At 44.0% G+C, this 17952-nt stretch overlaps 3 protein-coding genes across 3 annotated transcripts; all 3 read left to right on the top strand.

The window, feature by feature from the left end:
- Window positions 1–1208: 1208 nt before the first annotated feature.
- On the top strand, window positions 1209–1592 carry gngt2b (guanine nucleotide binding protein (G protein), gamma transducing activity polypeptide 2b). The gene is made up of 2 exons (XM_076151471.1): window positions 1209–1292; window positions 1464–1592. The coding sequence occupies exons 1-2, from the start codon at window positions 1209–1211 to the stop codon at window positions 1590–1592; spliced, it is 213 nt and encodes a 70-aa protein (XP_076007586.1).
- A 1716-nt stretch (window positions 1593–3308) lies between these two features.
- Window positions 3309–7235, top strand: LOC143001920 (inactive all-trans-retinol 13,14-reductase-like). Its single transcript, XM_076151775.1, has 11 exons — window positions 3309–3468; window positions 4147–4329; window positions 4419–4660; window positions 4746–4941; window positions 5039–5236; window positions 5322–5441; window positions 5550–5688; window positions 6221–6330; window positions 6473–6639; window positions 6746–6905; window positions 7063–7235. The coding sequence occupies exons 1-11, from the start codon at window positions 3309–3311 to the stop codon at window positions 7233–7235; spliced, it is 1848 nt and encodes a 615-aa protein (XP_076007890.1).
- A 1487-nt stretch (window positions 7236–8722) lies between these two features.
- Window positions 8723–12894, top strand: LOC143002174 (inactive all-trans-retinol 13,14-reductase-like). Its single transcript, XM_076152147.1, has 11 exons — window positions 8723–8882; window positions 9607–9789; window positions 9879–10120; window positions 10207–10402; window positions 10497–10694; window positions 10782–10901; window positions 11017–11155; window positions 11700–11809; window positions 11935–12101; window positions 12208–12367; window positions 12545–12894. The coding sequence occupies exons 1-11, from the start codon at window positions 8723–8725 to the stop codon at window positions 12715–12717; spliced, it is 1848 nt and encodes a 615-aa protein (XP_076008262.1). The 3' UTR covers window positions 12718–12894.
- Window positions 12895–17952: the final 5058 nt, after the last annotated feature.

Genomic DNA, 17952 nt, shown 5'->3' with positions numbered 1-17952 from the left:
ATGCAAGTTAAAGGTGGATCACACAAAGGAAAAACTGAAGCAGCAGGACCTTAGAATACACAAACATTTGAGAAAAATGAAATGGAAAATGATGTGAGCTCAACACCAACAACATGCATAGTTCAGACAGAAAAAATTATACATACAGCCAAAACTTAGGTTCACAATGAGTAAAAACTATTTCAGTCAAATGATATGTTCACATTTTATTGATTCAAATGATATCAGGGCGATGACTGCATAGACTTATTATTATTATTAATGGCCATTTGTCTTCCTACTCTTGGCGTAACTGTGATAATCTCCATTTGTGTGTCTTTATTGCATCAGATCAGTTGAGGAGGAAAAGAAGTGCAAAATGAAATTTGGAAAGTAGGCAAAGAAATCAGGAGAAGGGGGGAAAGAAATTAAAGAAACTAAAAAGGAATGAGCAATTATTTTAATGATATTAATTGATCTTATTGCTGGTTGAATGTTCAACACTTGCAACTATACAGCTATCAGAAAATGTGGTACAATAGACATATAAAGTCTCCCAATATGAAAATAGCATCTAAACACCTCAAAACTGCCTTTAATCACCACACTTGAGTAGATGTGTACTTACTTTCCAATTCTGGCTATTGATAATTAATTAAAAATACATAGAGAAGTCAATGTGCAGCAAAGAACATATAAGATAGCAAAGATCACAGCAGAGGTTTGGAGGTTGACAGTTTGCAGTAAGTGACCTGTTACGATCTTTGGGCACTTTCTCCTTCCTGTTGCTTCCTGTTCAGGGTTTTACCGCTCCCGATTGTTTAATCTCATCACGGGGGATTGGTGACATCAGGCCCAATCCTTTGCCGACCTCTGCCAAAAGCCAGGCAGCAGGGATCAGGAGGATGAGGAGCAGTGGGACGAGCTCAGATCGATCAGTGTGAGGACAGGACGAGAGCAAAGAGAGGCGAACGGTTGATAAGGGCCAACACATTTCTCAGGTTATTGGAGACCCCACCATTCAGGTAAAGACTCTTTATCATTTATCTTTGCTGCCTTGTATTTATCATAGGAAAAGAAGTGTATTATTTATTGATTATTATTTAAAAAAGGGATATGGGAGGTGTTAGAATCCCCACAGTTTGAGGAACACTTTAGGAGCAAAACTTAAAAAAGAAAAGAAAAACATTTACACTCACCAGTGACTTTGTTCTCTTCCCACAGCCAGGATGGCTCGGGATATGTCAGATAAGGAGATCTTGAAAATGGAGCTGGATCAGTTGAAAAAGGAAGTCGACACTCCTCGGTCAGCGGTGAGTAAATAATCAGTTATCTCTTTGTGTTATTAGTGAAAAATCCCCCAAAAATTAACTTTAATTTTAAGTGATTGAACATGTCAACATCATGAATCTGTAAGATCACCAAGATAATTTGGACTGCTTCACTCAGACATTTTTTGTTTTCACTCACCTCTGAAACTGCAGGTGAGTGCAAACTGCACGGACACGATTACTTTCGTGGAGGGGTTGGTATCCGACGACCCGCTGATCAAGGGCGTGTCAGATGAGAAGAACCCCTACAAGGGAGACAAGGGAGGCTGCATGATAACATAGCACACAGGCACCCAGGAAGACAAACTGCTCTATTTTCTATGGGAGTTTGAGTTAACGTTGCTGTCAAAGCCCCGTAGAGCTGTAATGCAGAAAACGTACAGTAGGAAGAAAACCTGTCACTGGATCATGTTCCTGTTGAAATGTCTCTTTGTGAATTTGTAATTAAATGCACATAGCTGTACAAAGCTTTACCCGAGTTGGCTATTTTTAATGAGACTCCTGCTGCACTTTCATCTTATTTCATCATTGTGGTCTATAATAAATAAAGGTTTTGGTGTCTGGCATCTCGGAAATTGTTGGTGAAATCCAGAGCATTGCAGTTACTTGTGCTCTTGAGCAAAGCAGGACAAAGTCATCAGTCTTCGTTGTGCTTGTCCTGCTTAGTCTAATCGTAATAGGATTGGTTTGCGGGCGGGGTCAGAGACTCTGGCCTGTTGACACGGCCCTGCTTCCTGTCCTAAAAGACCTTAAGCTCATTCCGGCCTCATCCCGGCTTCCCTTTCCTGCTCTCCATCCAATTAGTTTCATTTTTCAACACCCAGGCACACGTCCATTATTTACAATCGGTGTCACTTCAGTGTCATAAGTGACCTATTGATACAGAAGCAATAATCATAAACGATGTGGTGAGTTCATAAGGTCACGATGACTTGATAAGATTCATGATTGTGAATAAAAAAACACTTCTGCCATAAAATGTAATAATGTGTAAAGAAAACAAATGACTAAATTATGAAAATAAATCACAATAGATCAAATAAAGTGCAGTCTCAGGCAGAGCTGTGGGCTTCTGCCATAAAGTATTTGTTTGTCTATCTACTTTGTTGCCAAAGAGCTCAGTTAAGGTAAGTGACTCAAGGACAGGCCTCAGTCCAGATCAACTTGATCTTTTGCTGCTTATTTGTGGAACCCCTGCAGACAGCAAAGAGGTTTAAGCAGGCGTTTAGCTCCAAACACACAAAACCTGCACTATTAAAGCATCAAACTCATCAACATCAACTTCAAATCTGATATCATCTAAAGCCGAAGCTTAAAAGCTCCAGCCAAGGAACCTGCAGTCAGGAGCGACTGGAAGGAACCTGTGTGGCATGCAGGCAGGTGAGAGCAATGAGCTGGCCATTGAGCAATGGTGCTGGTGGTTTTAATGTCAACTTAATTGGCATCAGGAGTGCAATAACATCAAACTTGAGGATTATCTACTTCTAGTGACATCTAACTCTGGGAAGGATCATGTTATCTCTGTGTTCAGATTGTCTATAGCTCAAAGTCAGTGAGTGTTAAATGAGTGCATAGCTTGGGTTTAAAGTCCAGCCCATATTTACCACTTGAGTACACTGTGCAGTGATGTATAGTATCTGGGCTTTAATTATAGGTTTCCCACTTTAACACAAAATGTGAACCCTGTCACACCTGAAATGCTAAAACTGCACTGTTAAGAAATATAAGCAAACACTTGACATGTATTAAGTTGGGGGTGACATGTCCATGGTGTAATCCTTATCTAAATTGCCTCATCAGATAAGGGCAATGATAAATTAACATTCCATATAAGTAGGTGGATCTTGCATTATCTTATCATGAATGGTGTTGTGTTATGTATTTGGTGTCTTCCCCACCTCTCTAGACCTTTGGCACTCCTCCATTATTCAACAGGCATTGTGAAGCGTCATCAGACTTCAGTGTAGCTGCAAACACTCGAGCTACCTTTCCTGCAAGATGATGTGGCTCCTGGTTCTCTTATTCTTCTTTGTGGTATGGGCCGTTGGCACGTACTGGTACCTGTTCGGTAAGCCGAGTCCCTTCAGCCTGGATTCGTTGAGACCGCCTGGCCCCCGGGAGTTTGACCAGAAGAAACGAGATAAAGTCATCAAACAAGGTAACTTGCAGTTGGGAGGGCAATGATTTCATACTGTTAAAACATATAAATGTGAAATTGCGTACAAAGATTTCAATGTAACAAGCCTTAGGTGGTGTAACAATTATTGAAGTCGTCAATTTACTGAGACAAAGTTGAGGGGCTTCTTTTATTCTATCATACATAAGTGATGCATCACAAGTCAAAGTGAATACAAACACTAAAATATTCTTGGCGCAAACAGATTTTTATATCAGGGTGGATGTCTTTCATTTCTCTCTAAATGATTCTGAAGGACAGCTGATGCCATAGATATGTTTTCTTACACATAATGCCATGGGTATAGTGTTTTCTTCCACACTACACAGTATTTCAGTTGGTGTAGTTTGTCATGGCTGCTGTATGAGCTGGTAGTTTATCTAAAGGACATTGACCGAATTATCACTTTCCATTCATGCACATGCTTTATCGTAATTGGATTATGACCAGGATATTATGATAAGCGGTGTAATCTCCTGTTTATTGCCAACAAGGCAGCAACATGGAAAGAATTTGATCAGGTTCCAAGTTTTTATGACAGCTGTCCAGTGCAACCTTCAGACTGTTTTAGGTAACGCAATTGTGCATCACTGTGACTGTATTTGTCAAGATGATGACGTACATGATGTAAATATTGAAGCTTACTGTTTTTGTGTCCAGGATTCAACCTTGACAAGGTGCCAGAGAACCTGGATGTCATTGTCATCGGTAGTGGCATTGGTGGGCTGACGGTCGGGGCGACGCTGGCCAAAGCCGGGAAGAAGGTGCTGGTCCTGGAGCAACATGACCAGGCCGGTGGCTGCTGCCACACGTACATAGAGAAGGGATTTGAATTTGATGTTGGTAAGATTGCTGAAAAATCTTTGAGAAGGAATGTCACTGTAACACCAAAATCTACTGAAACTACTTCCTCACCATTCCATTGTGTGCAGGGCTTCACTACATTGGCCAGGTCCACGAGAACAGCCTGCTGCGGATCGCCTTTGACCAGATCTCCGAGGGCCAGCTGGAGTTCCAGGAGCTCGAGCAACACTTCGACACCATTCAGATTGGCATGGGCGAAGAGAAACGGGAGTACACAATGTTGTCCGGCAAAACTCTGATGAAGACCCATCTGATGAGGCAGTTCCCCCATGACACCGAGGCCATTGAGGCTTTCTTCAAAATCATGAAGGTGCAGTCAGTTCCAGATTAACATGAAGTCTTAATGTGGCAACAAAGTGGATTTTTATCCTTCCAAATGTCCTGTGTTCCAACAGATCTCAGCTAAGAAGACCCACTATCTGGCAACCCTGAAGCTGCTCCCACAATGGGCCTCTTTATTCATACTGAAGTCTGGGATTGGACACCTCGTGACCTCTGTCTTTCGCCTCACTGGCACATGTGCGACTGAATACGCAGACACGCTGACCAGCAACAAGGATCTGCAGCTCATCTTTGCTTACCTTTTCTACGGTAAGTCCATGTGTGTGATCAAGACAAAGATGTTAGATAGAATAAAATAAAATCAATATTTGAAAGTAATCGCAACACCCTCACTATACACCTTCAGGTGTCCCACCGAAAGACAGCAGTCTTCTGATCAACGCCCTGCTGGTTCATCACTACAAACGAGGTGCCTACTACCCAAAGGGCGGCGCCAGTGAGATCGCCTTCCACATCATTCGTACCATTCAGAAATATGGAGGCAACTGCCTAGTCAGAGCTCCCGTCACCCAGATCATGATCGATGACATGGGGGCAGCTTGTGGTGAGGACTTTTTAAAATCGTCTAACAGACTGATGCTCTTCTCACAGATGATTAAAGTCAGATCTCCTGTTTGTTTTTTTGCCAGGTGTGAAGGTCAAGAAGGGTGTAGAGGAAGTGGAGGTACGTGCACCAGTTGTAGTGTCCAACTGTGGCATCTTCAACACCCTTCAGACACTACTTCCTCCTGAGATTCAAGATAAGCCAGGTAAGCAAAAGGACAAGCAGTTTGCCTGATTTTGAGGCAAATCAATTTTTCTTGCACGTCAAAAACAATTACCTTTCTGCTAACGCTGACCAATCTTTCCTGTGGTAGCTGTTCAAGACAGACTGAAGACGATGAAACATGGCAGGGGATCATTCTTGGTCTTCAGTGGCTTCGACGGCACAACTGAGGAGCTGGGCCTCACGTCCACCAACTTCTGGCTCTACAAAAACAACGATATGGACCAGTCGTAAGTACTGTGCAGCTTGAAGGCAGAACACAGGGGCTCAGTGGTGCTCATCACTCACAAGAGGGCACTATTGCATAAGCTGAAGACGGTTGAGGGCTCCTTCCAGGACAAATCACTGCCAGGTGGCAAACATGTAGCTCCAGGCTTTGAGTTCCATGAAGGATTTCATGCTGAGGATATGGACCAAGGAAACTTACTCTTTTTTTTGGAACATAAAATGCTTCAAAAGTCAAAAATCTTATAGTGTATAATCACAAATTGTTCTTTTTGCTGATGTGGGTCCACTAGCCTTCAGATTGAACCACAAAGCAAAAGATGAGGTGAATTTAATTTGAGCTTTATGCCATTTACATAACAAAACATACTGTAGATGACCTATCAATTCTACAGGATCGCTCAGGTTTTCCCCTTGAATGCCATCGTCATGGATTCTTTAACACATGTTTCCAATTGTTAATGGAACCCACACCTCTGTTTGAGGCATGACCCAAGTAACTGCTGATGTTAAATGTGATTTTTCATAATTACCTAGGATGGAGGATTTCTTTGCATTGAGTAAAGAGGAAGCTCCTGATAACATTCCCATGATGTTCATCACAATGCCTTCAGCCAAAGACCCAGAGTCCAAAATAAGACACCCAGGTACAATAAAACAATACTCTCTCAACAATTGGCGTGATAATGAATGATATTCATAAAACTTTTAGACATGTTGATATGAATATTTACATCTCCAAACAGTCGCACCTGACTACTGCGATGTCTTGTCCCTTCATGTTCACAGGGAAATCTTGCATGACAATACTGACCATGGTGAACTACGAATGGTTTGAGGAATGGAAGGATACCACTGTGCGCAAAAGAGGCAACGAATACCACAACTACAAAATGAGATTCGCCAAAAACCTCTTTGACTGGGCCTGCACTCTGTTCCCTTTAATCAAGGACAAGGTAAGATTGAAATGGTTCAAGGTCATTTGCAAGGTATGAATGCACATTGTTACCTCAGTAGCTTGTCTATACATGCCTGTTAATGAGTTTTGCACTTGTTTTTCAGTTGGTACTCCAGGAAGTGGCCACTCCACTGACCAACACTCACTACCTTGGCGCCCAGCGTGGCTCCATGTACTCCGCCGAGCACAACCTGGAGCGTTTCCAAGCCGAGACTGTGGCGAGGAACAGGTGCAACACCCCCATCAAGAACCTCTACCTATCAGGTATACAAAACATGTGGGAAGGCTTTTCTGTTGTGTCTGAAAGCAGTCAGATCTGTGTTATCGTATCAAACTGGCAGCTGATTCTTACTGGATCAGGTTATTGGTAGAATGAAAATGACAAAGCAGTTTGTAAAAGCTTTTTTGCTGTGTGTTGCAGGCCAAGATGTGTTCAGCTGCGGCATAGCAGGCGCTCTGCACGGCGGCCTCCTCTGTGCCTCTGCTGTATTGGATCACATTGTCTACATCGACTTGCTCCTCATCAAAAAGGGGCTGAAGAGGAAGAAGGCTAAAGAGCAGGCTCAACTGGCAAGGTTGCTCAAAGCGCAGTGATGTGGCTCTCTAATTCCCCTGCAGGACGAGGCTAGAACTGCACAAACCTGCTGCTGAGACCTGGGTTGGTGGGCTTAGAATAGAATATACTGTGGGACAGGAATGTGTCTTATCCCAGAAAGATGTCGTTTGATCTACGATAAAAATTATGACTAAATGTATTGCATGTCTATATTTCTGCTCTGTACTCTTGACTTAATATGCAAATAAACTTCTTTATAAAAACAGCATTGAATTCCTATGCAGCATCTTATTCCAAAAAAGACACTTCTCCATTTTAGAGTGAAAAGGTAACATATGAAATGGACAGCTTCCACAAACTAGAGGGAATGCAGACAAATCTGCCACTGCCACTGTCAGTTAAGTTATTGTGATTGCTCTACACATACAAATTTGCGTGACTAGTTCTATTCAACTTTGAACTCTTCCAATTTTGGCACAATGTCAATGTCAATATCAGGCTAACTTGGCTATGTTCTAAATGTCTTGACACTTTCAGGCCCCTCTGGGTGTCTTGGTTCCCACCCATGTTGTCCTGACCTAGTTTTTACCCCTACTGGTGTTTGGGTAACTGCTGAAATCAAACATATTGGGGGAAACCTCAGACTTCCTGCACTAAGTGAACATTTCCTCAGTAAACGGTGAGCCGATTGGCTGACAAACTGTGGTCTGAAGGACACGAGCAGGGGGCGATCCGACGAGAAGAATGCCCCCTCTGTCCAGGCAGCCAGTGGGATGCCCGCGCCTCTGCAGCTCAGTGAACCTCCATCCCTCTGCTGCACCACCTCAGGAAAGCCTCTTTCTCTCTCTTTCCCTTTCCTCAGGCCTTGTGCAAGCAGCTGAGGACGATAAGACAAGTCTAGTCCCCCCCATTCATATTCATACAGTCCCGACCCTTGTCAAACACAATTCAACCCAACATCTGACCCGCTAGTATACTCACCTCCAACTGTCTCACATAAGAAACACATGAGAGACCTACTGGCTCAGGTTTCAGACAAAGAGGGAGATTATGCACAAGTTAGAAGTTTGAATATCTATTGAATTCAACTAAAACCAACACCAAAGTGACAAAATTAAACTAAAGGAAGCACAACACTAAACCAAAGACAATCAAACCAAATGGCAGTGAGGGAGGGGGAGAGAGACTGACACAGCTGCAAGGACTGGTTAGTCAATCACACCAGGTGAATCTCATCTCCCTAACGACCCGGCTGAAGCTTAAAAGCTACAGCCAATGAACCTCCAGTCAGGAGCGACCGGAAGGAATCTGTGTGGCAGGCAGGTGAGAGAGAGCGCAATGGTGCCGGTGGTTTTAATGTCACGCTTGATCTTGCATTATCTTATCATGAATGGTGTTGTGTTATGTATTTGGTGTCTACCCCACCTCTCCAGACCTTTGGCACGCCTCCATTATTTAACAGGCATCGTGAAGAGTCATCAGAATTCAGTATAGCTGCAAACACTTCAGCTACCTCTCCTGCAAGATGATTTTACTCCTGGTTTTCCTATTCTTCTTCGTGGTATGGACCGTTGGCACGTACTGGTACCTGTACGGTAAACCCAATCCCTTCACCCTGGATTCGTTGAAACTGCCTGGCCCCCGGGAGTTTGACCAGAGGAAACGTGATGAAGTCCTCAAACAAGGTAACTCGCATTAGGGAGTGCAATGATTTGACACTGTTAAAACATATAAATGTGATATTGCATACCAAGATTTCAATCTGATCCTTAGCTGGTGTAACTACCATTGATCGATTTACTGAGACAAAGTTGAGGGGCTTCTTTTATTCTATCGTACATGAATGATGCATCACAAGTCAAAGTGAATACATGCACTGAGTTATTCTTGGAGCAAACAGGTTTTTATATCGGGGTGGATGCCTTTCTTTTCTCTAAATGATTCTGGACAGTTAATGCCATAGATAATTTCTTACACATAATGCCATAGGTACAGTGTTCCACACTACACAAGGCAGCAGTAAAACAGGATGATTGGGACTGTACCAAAATTCTCAAGTTGAGACTTGAGTTGGGGTATCTTCTTTGACAAGAGTTCAGTAACAGTATTTCAGTTGGTGTAGTTTGCCATGGCTGCTGTATGAGCTGACAGTTTATCTAAAGGACATTGCTCAAATTATCACTTTCCTTTCATGCACATGCTTTATCATAATTGGATCATGACCAGGCGATTATGATATTGGCTGTTTATTGCCAACAAGGGAACATGGAAAGAATTTGATCCAAGTTTTTACGACAGCTGTGCAGTACAACCTTCAGACTGTTTTAGGTAGCGCAATTGTGCATCACTGTCTTTCAAGATGATGATGTAAATATTGAAGCTTGCCGTTGCACGTGTTTTTGTGTCCAGGATTCAGCCTTGACAAGGTGCCAGAGAACCTGGATGCCCTTGTCATCGGTAGCGGCATTGGTGGGCTGACGGTAGGGGCGACGCTGGCCAAAGCCGGGAAGAAGGTGCTGGTCCTGGAGCAACATGACCAGGCCGGAGGCTGGTGCCACACGTACATAGAGAAGGGATTTGAATTTGATGTTGGTAAGATTGCTAACAAATCTTTGAGAAGGAATGTCACTGCAACACCAAAATCTACTGAAACCACTTCCTCACCATTCCATTGTGTGCAGGGCTTCACTACATTGGCCAGGTCCACGAGAACAGCATGCTGCGGGTCATCTTTGACCAGATCTCTGATTACCAGCTGGAGTTCAAGGAGCTCGAGCAACACTTCGACACCATTCAGATTGGCATGGGCGAGGAGAAAAGAGAGTACACAATGTTGTCCGGCAAAACTGTGATGAAGACCCATCTGATGAGGCAGTTCCCCTATGACACTGAGGCCATTGAGGCTTTCTTCAAAATCATGAAGGTGCAGTCAGTTCCAGATTAACATGAAGTCTAAAATGTGGCAACAAAGTGGATTTTAATCCTTCCAAATGTCCTGTGTTCCAACAGATGTCAGCTAGGAAGATCCACTATCTGATGGTCCTGAAGCTGCTCCCAGAATGGGCCTCTTTATTCATACTGAGGTCTGGGATTGGACACCTCGTGTCCTCCATCTTTCGCCTCACTGGCACATGTGCGTCCGAATTCACAGACATGCTGACCAGCAACAAGGATCTGCAGCTCATCTTTGCTTACCTTTTCTATGGTAAGTCCATGAAAATGTGACCAAGTCGAAAATGTTGGATAGAATAAAATCAATATTTGAAAGTAATCGCAACACCCTTACTATACACCTTCAGGTGTCCCACCGAAAGACAGCAGTCTTCTGATCAACGCCCTGCTGTTTCATCACTACAAACGAGGTGCCTACTACCCAAAGGGCGGCGCCAGTGAGATACCCTTCCACATCATTCGTACCATTCAGAAATATGGAGGCAACTGCCTGGTCAGAGCTCCTGTCACCCAGATCATGATCAATGACATGGGGGCAGCTTGTGGTGAGGACTTTTTTTAAATCATCTAACAGACTGATGCTCTTCTCACAGATGATTAAAGTCAGATCTCCTATTTGTTTTTTTTGCCAGGTGTGAAGGTCAAGATGGGTGAGGGGGAAGTGGAGGTACGTGCACCAGTTGTAGTGTCCAACTGTGGCATCTTCAACACCCTTCAGACACTACTTCCTCCTGAGATTCAAGATAAGCCAGGTAAGCAAGAGGACAAGCAGTTTGCCTGATTTTGAGGCAAATCAAATTTATGCACGTCAGAACTTCAATTTTCTTGCACTTTTCTGCTAACGCTGACCAATCTTTCCTGTGGTAGCTGTTCAAGACAGACTGAAGCCGATGAAACACGGCAGGGGATCATTCTTGGTCTTCAGTGGCTTCGACGGCACAACTGAGGAGCTGGGCCTCACGTCCACCAACTTCTGGCTCTACAAAAACAACGATATGAACCAGTCGTAAGTACTGTGCAGCTTGAAGGCAGAACACAGGGGCTCAGTGGTGCTCATCACTCACAAGAGGGCACTATTGCATAAGCTGTAGACGGTTGAGGGCTCCTTCCAGGACAAATCACTGCCTGGTGGCAAACATGTAGCTCCAGGCTTTGAGTTCCATGAAGGATTTCATGCTGAGGATATGGACCAAGGAAACTTACTCTTTTTTTTTTTTTAAACAAATGCTTAAAGTCAAATCACAAAAGTGTATAATCACAAATTGTTTTTGCTGACGTGGGTCCACTAGCCTTCAGATTGAACCACAAAGCAAAAGATGAGGTGACTATAATTTGAGCTTTATGCCATTTACATAACAAAACGTACTGTAGATGACCTATTAATTCTCAGTCTACCCACTAGGTGGGGCAGAGGATCGCTCAGGTTTTCCCCTTGAATGTCATGGACACATGTTGCCAAATATTAATGAAACCCACACCTCTGTTTGAGGCATGACCCCAATAACTGCTGATAAATGTGATTTTTTTTTTTTTTTTTCACATTTGCCTAGGATGGAGGATTTCTTTGCATCGAGTAAAGAGGAAGCTCCTGATAACATTCCCATGATGTTCATCACAATGCCTTCAGCCAAAGACCCCGAGTACCAAATAAGACACCCAGGTAAAATTTAATGGTACTCTTTCAACAATTGGCGTGATAATGAATGATATACATAAGCCTTTTAGACATGTTATGAATATTTACATCTTCGTCACACCTGAGGTCTTGTCCTTTCATATTCACAGGGAAATCTTGCATGACAATACTGACCACGGTGAAGTACGAATGGTTTGAGGAATGGAAGGATACCACTGTGCGCAATAGGGGTGACGACTACCTCAACTACAAAATGAGATTCGCCAAAAACCTCTTTGACTGGGCCTGCACTCTGTTCCCTTTAATCAAGGACAAGGTAAGATTGAAATGACCTTGAACCATTTGCAAGGTATGAATGCACATTGTTACCTCAGTAGCTTGTCCATACATGCCTGTTAATGAGTCTTGCACTTGTTTTCCAGTTGGTATTCCAGGAAGTGGCCACTCCACTGACCAACATGCACTACCTTGGCGCCCAGCGTGGCTCCATGTACTCCGCCGAGCACAACCTGGAGCGTTTCCAAGCAGAAACTGTGGCGAGGAACAGGTGCCTCACCCCCATCAAGAATCTCTACCTCTCAGGTATAAAAAGCGTGTGGGAAGGCTTTTCTGTTGTGTCTGAAAGCAGTCAGATCTGTTATCGTATCAAACTGGCAGCTGATTCTTACTGGATCAGGTTATTGGTAGAATGAAAAGCTTTTACAAACTCTACTTTGTCATTTTCAAAGTGCATGGTCCAGACTTTGCTGTGTGTTGCAGGCCAAGATGTCTTCAGCTGCGGCATAGCAGGCACTGTGCACGGCAGCCTCCTCTGTGCCTCTGCTGTATTGGATCACATTGTCTACATGGACTTGCAACTCATCAAGAAGGTGCTGAAGAGGAAGACGGCTAACGAGCAGGCCGAACTGGCAAGGTTGCTCAAAGCGCGGTGATGTGGCTCTCTACTTACCCTGCAGGACGAGGCTAGAACTGCACAAACCTGCTGCTGAGTTAGTGGCAATAGAATATACTGTGGGAAAGGAATGTGTCTTATCCCAGAAAGATGTCATTTAATCTTTGCTAAATACTATGACTAAATGTATTGCATGTCTATATTTCTGCTCTGTACTCCTGCTTGACTTAATATGCAAATAAACTTAAGAAAAACAACATTGAATTCCTATGCAGCATCTTACTCCAAAGAGACACTTTTCTCCATACTCCAATTTTGGCACAACATATCGGGCTACTTGGCTATGTTCTAAATGTCTTGACACTTTCAGGCCCCTCTGGGTGTCTTGGTTCCCACCCATGTTGTCCTGACCTAGTTCATACCCCTACTGGTGTTTGGGTAACTGCTGAAATCAAACATATTGGGGAAACCTCAGACTTCCTGCACTAAGTGAACATTTCCTCAGTAAACGGTGAGCCGATTGGCTGACAAACTGTGGTCTGAAGGACACGAGCAGGGGGCGATCCGACGAGAAGAATGCCCCCTCTGTCCAGGCAGCCAGTGGGATGCCAGTGCCTCTGCAGCTCAGTGAACCTCCATCCCTCTGCTGCACCACCTCAGGAAAGCCTCCATGTGCAGATTTCTGGACACATACTACTTTTACCTGCTTGGCTAATAGTTGCATCATTGTGTGACATTTTCCTTTGTATTATAAGTATCAAAATGGTAGGGGAGTTAATCTTTATTTTGCCTGGATGGCAGTTCAGTGGCCATAACATTACCATCCACATGACTTCTCCTGTAACTCTGAACTATGAACCAAGATGTTGAGGAGAACTCACTTTATTTACATTTTGGTGACATGAGATCAGCAGAATATCCTGAACAGTGGACAACAAAATCTCATATTGCAGAAAGTTCCTCCTGATCCTTCGACAAATGGGTGTTTTTTCTTACCAAATTAGGCATATTTTAGAAGCCTGTGAAAAGGTATATATCTGAAATGAACAGCGTGTCCCCAATATAATGGCTCCTACCAATCAATCGGCATCACTATGTGCATTTTTATAGAGTTGTAGATCCAAATTGAAAAGAACAAATCGATCTTATTCCAGACAAAAGCTTAACTAAAAGTCTGACGGTAACAGTAATTCTGGAAAACCTTTTAGCTGTGAGCTTCATCATGGTCACTAACACAGCATCAGTGACTGTAAAGATGTACTATCTGTGTACTTGGCCACTTGTCTCTCTTGCCGGTAGTTTTGAAACTGTAAATCTTTTTAACTTCGCAGGGAAAAGAAGGCTTTTTGATCTAATTGCAGAGTCCAGCGAAGGTAAATATAGTGAAGAGTAAGTGACAGGGTGGACATCCTCAATGATTCAGAAACTAACTGTAGAGAAAAGCCAGCGATATCGACTAAAATAAGGAGTTCTGAGGAGGAATTGAAGTTCTTCTTGACCAGCACAAGCATCAACCCAACCCCCTTCCTCTTATTCTCCCCTCTACTCGCAGGCGGCTCCCACATGTTTAGACTCGCTCTTACATCAGGAGAGGCCCACAGGGTTGGATTCTACCAACTGCCTGTCCACTCTTTCCACTGTCTCTTCCTCTTTATCTCCTCTCTCTACTCTTTAGAATCAAACCTCAGATTGCAGCGGCTGCTTCACTGCCGATCTAACAACACTGGCACCTGATACCTTTTATATACAAAAGTTCAACGGCGGAGTCGGTAAACTTGCAAACAGGATTGGCTCACAGAGGGCCGTCATGTTGCTGCGCTCTCGCCTGTGTTACAGCCAGTTTTCTTTCTTTTCCAGATGTTGGAGCTCCTCCCCGCTGGCCTGCTGCAGCCTCCCACAGCTCTGAGGCAGCCAACAGCCACAGCTGCTACCAATCTGAACACTCTCATAAGGAGGTTTGCATAGACGGCCCACATAAGAAGAGGACGCAGCCTCAGTAATGTGTCCAGGAACAGATCGAGCTTACAGCCATGAGCACGGAATAAAAATGAACACAGTCACATCCCATGAAAAAGCTGTTTGGATCAACTACGATCTTGTGTGACGCCTGTGTTAAGTGAGGTGGTACACATCAAACTTTCAAGCTCTGTTTCTAATGCTCCATCCGCACGTTTAGCTCGGTTGTGTACATGACAAAAGGCAAAACACAAGCATCCATGTCTGTGCGTGAAATCAGATCTGTTCTAGAGCTGGTTTCCTGCTCTGCTCTAATGTTGGCTAAATGTCGCCGCTTGAGGCCAATTTTCTGTTGAGCTAAATGGAAAGTTCAAGGAAAATGGCAGCTACCCCAGTCGTGTCTGCTTCGAGCTTTGAACGTTTTAAAACACTCAAATCAACTTGCGTGTCGGCCAACATTTGAGGCTCAAGCCAGCGGCTCCAAACTGTAATCTGTTTCTTTATCTTAATATAGTTATTATCCAGGAAAGGAGATATTTATTCACACTAAGTTTAAGTTCAGTTGTGTGTCTGATTTGCTTTTAACCACGCTGCAACTTCAGAGAACTTCATCAGCGTTGCCTCTCTTGATTCTCCGCCTGCTCAGTTGACTTTGGTCTGAGGAATGCATCCTGGCAGGCCTCCACTCTCCCCTCTCAGCTGTTTGTAATATTTCCTGCGAGGCTGCTCTGCACATTTGATTGTAAATTATGTCGTGTGTTGGAGAGTCCGAGTACAAGAGAGAAAGAGAGAAAGAAAGAAAAGGAAGGTAGGAGGCGTAGAGAGGGGAGAATGTTTGGAGCTCAACTAATGACACCAGGTCTTAGAATTATTCACCAAATATGCTGTTTGTTTGAACACTGAGACCACAAAACATTTCCACTTCTGTTTGACTGTGACTGCAGTTCATCAGCAGGAACAGAAGAGCCACAAAGATCCAGATTGTGACAAGAGGGGCGAAGGAGACAAACTCAGGCAGGACGACCAAGGCGACTGATAAGAACCCTCCCGGCTGACTGAAAGAGTTAATCTGTGGGCTCTTTCACACCCATCTGCACTATGTAAGAGCAGCTCCTCCTTCCCCTGGATGCTCCGGACACAATCCAGCGTCTCACATTTCATTGAGCCCCCCCCCCCCCCACCTCCCCCTTCCTCTTCCACCTTTACCATCATATGTGCCCACCCACCACAAAGCCATCCTCGTGAGTCTAACAACACGTCCGCATTCGTCACTCTGCCGTGTTTACATGGTGATCCCGGCCTGAGAATCGAGCTTAACGTTGGCAAAGCTGGGATTGAAGATGAACTAAAAGGGGTAGTGAGGCCTCGGCGACCCTACATGGTGACGATTCCTCACCACATGGTTTAGATGCACGTTATGAGAAGAAAACTTTCCTGTGCAAAGTAGAACACAGTTGAGATGCGGCAGAGATGATTCAGTGAAGCCGGGTGTGTGAGGGCTTTCATCCTTTTTTTCCTCACACACAGTTTGCCGAGACATGTTGAGGTCTCGCTCCTCCGACACTGTCTGTTTGTTTTTGCACTTTGCACAGACATGAGAAACATTTGTCCAGAAGGTGGCACACTTAATTCCTTTATGGAATTAAGCTCTTCTTTAATTCACCGTGATTTCGCCAACATAACTCCAAAATGTGCCCAAAAAAGTCAAGAAAAAGCACTGCTACAATGAAAGAATTTAGCTTTGATACAAACACACTACAAATCCTTTTTCTTGTAAGGTTAAGATCCAAACTCCCTGAGCAAACACGTGGCCGAGGCCTGGGGTGTCATCTGTTGCGTCTCGGGCTTCGGCGTCCTGCCGACTGACACTAATTCTACCGTCTTGATCTCCTGTGAAACCCTGAGTAGAGGCTTTACTCTCCCGTGCGGTTGAGACTGTTTTCACTGGCCTCAGCACACAGCGTGGCGGTCCCATTGGGGTCGTACCTGCATGTTTACACAACAGCAACGGGGGCATGACGAGCAGGGTGACCTCGCAGTTTAACCTCACGGTGACCATCATGGTAGGAACTGTTTTGTATCAGTAACTTTATGGAAATATTGCAATAAAACCACACTGGAGAGACTTTCCCCCCTTTTTATCTTCACCGAATAAAGAGCTAAACTTCCAAACTCAACTGGCTCAGTATTCCAGGACATTATAAAGAATGTTCCGTCTGACTTAGAGCGTGAAAGCTCTTTCATCCGACGAAGACAAAGAGTGGAAATTACTGTTTTGTCTCGTGATTCACCCTCTCTGCGCTGAGTGTGATTACTTTACCCCAGTGAGAAAGCGGCTGCACAGACAAAGACATCGCCACAATGAGCGACTCCACCTTTTTCACTTTTGTCATCTGAAGCCTTTTTCCCTTCCTCAAATTTGGAACATTTTCATTGAGTTGGGAGCGTCCGATTCAGGAATTAAAAGAGGCCAGAGTTGCAGAGTTGAACGAGCCCAAACCGCTATTTAGAGCAGAGAAGAGGAGAATGCGTGTTTATATACAGATTCAGTGCAGAAGTGTGGAACGTCTATGGCGCCTGTACAGTGAGCGGAGGAGCATGTGGGTGGAATATAGCCCTGGGTTATGAAAAGAGCAGCCTGCTTGTTATGGCTTGTGCTGCCCTAAAGGTACACGAGCAAACGCTTCACAAGCTCAGATGGACGAGTCACTTTCTTTCTTTCTCTCTTTCTGAGACGCACACACACCCTCCACTTTCCTACACACACACACACACACACAAGAGACACAGGCCAAAGAATGAAGCTTAACTTTGCATCACTATCTGCTTTTCCCCCTCAAGCTTCAGGTGATAAGATCTTATAGTTGACAGCACGAGTCATGATTATGCATTCTACCTACAAGTCCTACATTCATGATAATACTGGCCGCTTAAAGTTGACATATTTCAAACATTTTATAATATTTGGGAAGTTTAATCTATAGTAAGAGGACACCCAGAGAGCCCATACCTACACCAAGACCCCAAAGGTCCTTTGCTAATACGAATCCAGACAGGAAGTTAGATTCGCTGTCTATAACTAAAATCTTAGCGCACTGTGTCATCTTAACTACACATTTGTGGAATATGCATGTTTCTAGTTGTATGTAGTGATGTATAGTGAACAAGTACATGTGCTCCCTGTTCTGAATCTGCCAGATCTGGATCAATACTCAAAAGTACAACAAGTCAAAGAAGTAAATTTGCAGGAAACAGTACTGCAAAATGGACGTTAAACCACTAACAGAGTAAATGCACACCCATTCAGAAGAGTAGTAAA

The sequence above is a fragment of the Genypterus blacodes genome, unplaced genomic scaffold, assembly GCF_046128005.1.
Source record: "Genypterus blacodes isolate CSIRO-AG114 ecotype Tasmania unplaced genomic scaffold, CSIRO-AGI_Gbla_v1 ptg000055l_1, whole genome shotgun sequence".
In the NCBI taxonomy this organism is placed as follows: Eukaryota; Metazoa; Chordata; class Actinopteri; order Ophidiiformes; family Ophidiidae; genus Genypterus; species Genypterus blacodes.
This window is presented reverse-complemented; position numbering and strand designations above follow the sequence as displayed.

Bases quoted from the DNA above. Each gene is read 5' to 3' on its own strand.
- gngt2b (XM_076151471.1), top strand. From the start codon at position 1,209: ATGGCTCGGGATATGTCAGATAAGGAGATCTTGAAAATGGAGCTGGAT. The intron at 1,293-1,463 runs GTGAGTAAATAA...CTGAAACTGCAG, and splicing joins TCGACACTCCTCGGTCAGCG to GTGAGTGCAAACTGCACGGA.
- LOC143001920 (XM_076151775.1), top strand. From the start codon at position 3,309: ATGATGTGGCTCCTGGTTCTCTTATTCTTCTTTGTGGTATGGGCCGTT. The intron at 4,330-4,418 runs GTAAGATTGCTG...CATTGTGTGCAG, and splicing joins GGGATTTGAATTTGATGTTG to GGCTTCACTACATTGGCCAG. The intron at 5,442-5,549 runs GTAAGCAAAAGG...TTCCTGTGGTAG, and splicing joins TGAGATTCAAGATAAGCCAG to CTGTTCAAGACAGACTGAAG.
- LOC143002174 (XM_076152147.1), top strand. From the start codon at position 8,723: ATGATTTTACTCCTGGTTTTCCTATTCTTCTTCGTGGTATGGACCGTT. The intron at 11,156-11,699 runs GTAAGTACTGTG...ACATTTGCCTAG, and splicing joins AACAACGATATGAACCAGTC to GATGGAGGATTTCTTTGCAT. The intron at 11,810-11,934 runs GTAAAATTTAAT...TCATATTCACAG, and splicing joins GTACCAAATAAGACACCCAG to GGAAATCTTGCATGACAATA.